We start from the raw sequence: 5,592 nt of genomic DNA on the forward strand, positions 1-5,592 counted from the left end.
AAAATTGCAAGTCATCACTTAAGGAAAACAAATTAACAGCAAAGGTATGAAAATCATGCAGTTCAACTTCCTTTTTAATGTGAATTATGAAAGTCGTTTTTAAGATGAGAAGACAATATGGTGAAGCAAAGAATCTAACCACGGAAGGAGCAGCTCGTCTAGCTGATTCAAAAACATCATGTAGAGCTTGCTCACTTTCTCCGTAGTACTGACTGATAATCTCAGGTCCATTAATAGAAAAAGACTACTCACCAACACCATGAGCACAATAAGTGGCCAAAGATGTTTTCCCTGTACCAGGCGGACCATAAAGTAGCACCTTTATACCTGCAAGGAAAATAATTATAACTAACATATAAACAGCATAAATATAACTTGCTAGAATAATTTTTGGATACCACATTTTTCTGCATAAATGTTAATTACTTTCGATTAAGAAATAGACATTGCATTTCTGTAAGGCAGATTCACATAATTCGAAGATTAAGAAAAACAAATGCATCACCATGTATTAACTAAAAACAGATGAAAGAGAAAATAGAAACCAAATATTACCACATTTGCAAATCTACCAAGGGAGGTGTGTAGGGGACGTGAATAAAAAATCATGACTATGACAATCTATAAATAGTGCATTATTCACTAAATTTAAAAATGAGCGTGGAGCCCAAAAAAACAAAGAAATAGCTCCCGAAAGGGTCTACAATTAGTCACTAGGTAATAGATTGAGAGTTAACTGAAGTAAATAGAAACAATTGCTGAATCCAACTCCTAAATACTGTAGAGTAACACATGTATCATAACTGTATAATCGGACAAATATTTATGAGGATGTGTTTTCCTTTTTGATATGTCAGCATTCAAAACAACCACAACAACCCACTTAATGCACTACTGAGCGTGCACACATCCCCAAACAGTAAGAAATAACAGGGTTTAGGCAGTAATGTCAATGTAAATGCAATAAAAAAATCAACCTTGGCAAAAGAATAATTGTTTCCCAATGAGAACATGATGATCTCATTCAAAGCTGTAATTTCCTTAGATAAGCCACCCAGCCTAGGAATATCACCAGCTTGCCTCTCACCAATGGATCTACAAGAAATTTCAACTGCTGATGGACCTGTTGTAGTTGGATTATTTCTCACAGAAGCGACAGGATCAGAGGAGGTGGACCTTTGTTTTAGCATCTACCAGGAATATAGTGTCAGCATAATTTATACAATTCCCATTGTCAATCTCAACAGGTGGTAAATTGCATTTCCTTTCAGACATATGATCTGGATTAGAACAGTCTGTCCGTGACCCACTCACACCTTCCACCAGAAATAAACAGAGATGCCCGCATATCGGTACAGTCACAAGGTTCCCATTTAAAAGACTACGACCATGAAGCCACCTTCCAGCATATATCTGTAGCAGTTCATTAACTTTTTCATCTGCCAATGCCAATCTAATACCAGAGATGTCCTGACATGTGGAAACATCAATATTTGATACATAGTCTGAGGATTTCTTTGATTGGACTGGAGTAGCACCAGGAGAAGAAAGCTTTGGTCTAGAGGCTGGAGTCTTTGGTGATGTTAGCTTGTCTGTTGAAGTGCCTAAGGGAGATTTATCGTATCCACAATTTATCACAACACTCTTTGGCAAGACCAAATTTAGGTAAAGGTCGTTGCATTTGCATATAGAAAATTGAGAAATAGAATTATTCATATTTTGATTGTGCGATGTAGAAAACCCACTGACAGGGAAAACAAATATCGCCCTGCCAACGGAAGGGAAGCCCATGGTGCATGACAGACCCCATGACAATTTTGCTCCATTTTTCAGAACCTACAAAAGCGCAATGCAGACATGAGAAATTGCTGAACCAAATTACAAATCACTAGCTATAAAATCAATTTATAAATCACTACATTGAAAACAGATTTTGCTGATTATCAGCATATAATTAGGAATGCAAAGCTGAGAAAGTATGTACTGAACTACAGGCCAAAAGGAATTTATTACAAATTAACATTAAAAAATCAGAATGGCAGTTTGGCTGCAATTTTGCTAATTCAGAAACCAAAAATCAACTTTTCCCATATCATACCTTGCGAGAAGGAAATACGGTTGCAATTGCAAAGAAATTTCCTGTTCCATCAGATGCCTTATCCCCAGTTTCAACTCCAAAATGTCTAGCACACTCCTCAGCTAATGTCTCAAGTGGGGCATCTTCCAAGGACGTCTTGTCTGAAGTAGCAAGTGAAACCTATAAACAGAATCCTCTTAAGAACATAGTTGAACCCACAACAACCTTGACATCAAAACACAACTTCATAGTATCATTACACTCAACAAAAGAGAAATAGCAAAACAAATTCTAAATAAAAGGAACACTGAATATGAGCTATTATGATAAGTAAGCAGTCTTGCATCAATGAATGATCCGCTCATTCTAAATTACAAGATGTAGAATGGGAAATTTCTACAATTCATTAGTAGAGAAAAGAAAAGAACTCTATGCAATCATAGCCGCAAGGCAAGTAAAAATCAAAGTGAATGAAAGAAACGCCAAAAATGATCTTTTTACTGAAATTCTAGCAATGTATTCACACAAAATTTCTTTTATTTCCAAATCAAACACTTAAGTGTCTACTCTTCCTGTCAATCAATCAAAAAAGGATAGGAGTACTTACAGAGACGAAGGAACCAGGGGAGAGTGAGGACGAGACCATGGTGGCCTCCGAGAGCCAAATCCTAGCATAATTACCACCCTTGGAGAGACAGGTCTCGGTCTCCGAGACTCTGGCACAAAATGCGGAGTCTGAGATGAGGTTTGGGAACTTGGCGGCAGCGCAGGAGAGGATGCAAGGGAGAAGCTGCTCGTCGTCGCCGGCAACCTCGGTCTTTGGATCTCGAGCTGGAGTTGAGGGGAGTGCGAGAGGCCGATGGGGGAGGAGCGCTCTGAGGGGAAGAGACCTCGAGGCTTCTTCCCCTTCGATGGCGGCATCTTCGCCGCCGTCGCCGTGTTTCCGCTGCTTCTTTTGTTCGCTGCGGGTTTTTGGTCTATTTGTTGGATTTTATGCAAATCCCTCCCTGAAATTTTCTGTATTTTCAGAGTGTTTCCCATTTTTCCCAATTGACTATTACAATATTACTTATGAGACTAAAGAGATACAGTGGGAGGGTTGATAACCCCGGTATCGAAGTTAGTAACCCTGATACCGGGGTTATCATCTCCATTAAAAGCATGGTGGGAGGGTTGATAACCCCGGTATCGAGGTTAGTAACCCCGATACCGGGGTTATCATCTCCATTAAAAGCATCGGGGTTACCAACCCCGATGTTGGGGTTACTATCTCTCGTTAAAGGAGTTAATAACTCCGCATAGGGGTTACTGTATCGGGGTCAGTAACCCCGATGCCGGGGTTACTATCTCCCATACCATATTATTTAATTATTTTATTAATTTTAATATAATAATTTATTATTATTCATATATTATTATTTTTTTATAAATATTTATTTTGAAGTATAATTTAAAAAATATATTATTTAATTATGTACTTTTAATTATTTTTAATAATTATATTTAACATTTTATTAAATAAATATGTTTTAATGAAATATATCATATAAATAGTGAAAAAATTAATAAAATAATTACGAGTCATATTTTAAAATTATTATGAAAAATAGTTTAATGGGTTAATTATAGGTCTCATTTTATAGTATAATTATTATGGAAGATAATTTAATACGTAAGAGTTTAATGTGTTGATGAACCAACAAGTTTGTAGTCTAGCGGTATCCCGGGTCCCCTTGTTAGGAGAGATGCATGGGTGAGGACGTTGTGGCAATTCTCCCGCCCGTGTACACCCCTGAGGGTTGGCGCTTGTCATCCTACCTCAAAAAAAAATGTGTTGATGAGGTGACATGTGCATCAAACTCTAGGATAGTCTAACGGTTAAAGATGCCCTAATAAATAGAAAAGTCAAACAATAAATTTTTGAAAAAAAAAAATTTTTTATACTATATAAATAGATTAGTAAAATATCAAAATAATAAATTTTTGCTTTGAATCCAAACATTATTTTTTTTAAACTATCTGTATTAATCTATAAAAACTATTATTTTTGGAATATATAAGAGACCGAGTGAGTATCGAAAGAAATGATTCTCCTTTGGTGAATCCGGAATATCACTATATATTGATACAATCTTTTTCTCCATTATAAATAGAAGAAAATAATGGTTTCTCTCATGTCAATAATGTCATGTACAAATTTTATCATCGAAAAGATAAATAAAAAATAGTTGTTTTTTCCTATAACTATAAAATAAAGAATTTATTCTCATACAATCTCGTATTATATAGGTCTGAATTCTGCAACGAAGCTCTCAACAAAATTTGGTCCCCGGTCAATCTTCTCAGTTTCTATTAACTCTAGGCTCTTTATTATTTTATACTTAATTTTTTATACTATTTTTTATTTTTATTTTATATTTAGTATTCATGCTTTATCACATTCCTTCTAACAATATTTATTATTATTTTATATACATAAATAAATATGAAATGTACTAACAAAATCTACTAAAAATATTACCAATGTTATAGATAGTTTAAAAATCTTTAATCTAAAATTTAGAAATATTATGAGCAGTTTAAAAATCTTTAATTTAAAATTTAAAAATCTTATAGATAGTTTTAAAATATTATAGATGTTTTAAAAATCTTTAATTTAAAATTTAAAAATCTTATAAGCAGTTTAAAAATCTTTAATTTAAAATTGAAAAAACTTTTGGATTAAAAAAATGAAATATATTAATAAGTAATCTATGGTATGAAGAACTGAAAAATGAGAATAATTAAGTAATGGATAGTATGAAGAAGTGAAGAAAGAGACTAATGAAGTAATGGATAGTATGAAGAACTGAAGAAGGGAACTGCTAATTGGAGAGTGGGGAAGTTCAGATTTGAGAAGAAGATGTTCTACTTTTACAAAACTTAGGTAAACTTGATAAATATCTTATCTTATTTTATTTTATCGATCTTAATCTAGCATTTCATGAGAGCAACACTATTTTACTAAAATCTAAAACATTATTAATAAATCCCAATAAATTAATCATATGAGTTATTTTTAATAAATATTATATATATATATATAATTTACAAGCCGGAGAATCCTTGCACCCTCGCGAGGATTCTCCACAGGGAGCACCGCGGGGAGCGGGTAGTACACTCCTTGTTCCCCGCCCCATGGGGGGATTAGTTCGGGGAATCCTCTTGGAATCCCCGTTCCCTGCCCCATTTGCATCCCTAGCTCTTAGGGTGGTGAGGGTGGATACTTATATAGTATTGTATATATTTTTTCCCAATTTTTTTTATTTGTCCCATTTAAAAAAATTAACCTTTTTATTTATTCATTTAAAATTTTTAAAATAATAAATATTATTTTTTAAAATTATTTTTTATATTTTATGTATTTCTATAACTTCCGTTAAATTATTTTGAACTACACATTTTTTTAACCATATTTTAAATAAGAGTAATTTTGAAAAGTTAATATAATTTTTATAAATTTTAAAAAACCAGCT

General features: G+C 33.6%; 1 protein-coding gene across 1 annotated transcript; it reads right to left on the reverse strand.

The window, feature by feature from the left end:
- Window positions 1-1,161: 1,161 nt before the first annotated feature.
- LOC120254648 (calmodulin-interacting protein 111-like) lies at window positions 1,162-5,306 on the reverse strand. The gene is made up of 4 exons (XM_039262713.1): window positions 5,236-5,306; window positions 2,685-3,039; window positions 2,099-2,257; window positions 1,162-1,836 (listed from the first exon to the last, which is right to left on the reverse strand). Exons 1-4 carry the CDS (start codon window positions 5,304-5,306, stop codon window positions 1,162-1,164), a joined length of 1,260 nt encoding a protein of 419 aa, XP_039118647.1.
- Window positions 5,307-5,592: the final 286 nt, after the last annotated feature.

The sequence above is a fragment of the Dioscorea cayenensis genome, unplaced genomic scaffold (assembly GCF_009730915.1).
Source record: "Dioscorea cayenensis subsp. rotundata cultivar TDr96_F1 unplaced genomic scaffold, TDr96_F1_v2_PseudoChromosome.rev07_lg8_w22 25.fasta BLBR01000563.1, whole genome shotgun sequence".
NCBI classification, from domain to species: Eukaryota; Viridiplantae; Streptophyta; class Magnoliopsida; order Dioscoreales; family Dioscoreaceae; genus Dioscorea; species Dioscorea cayenensis.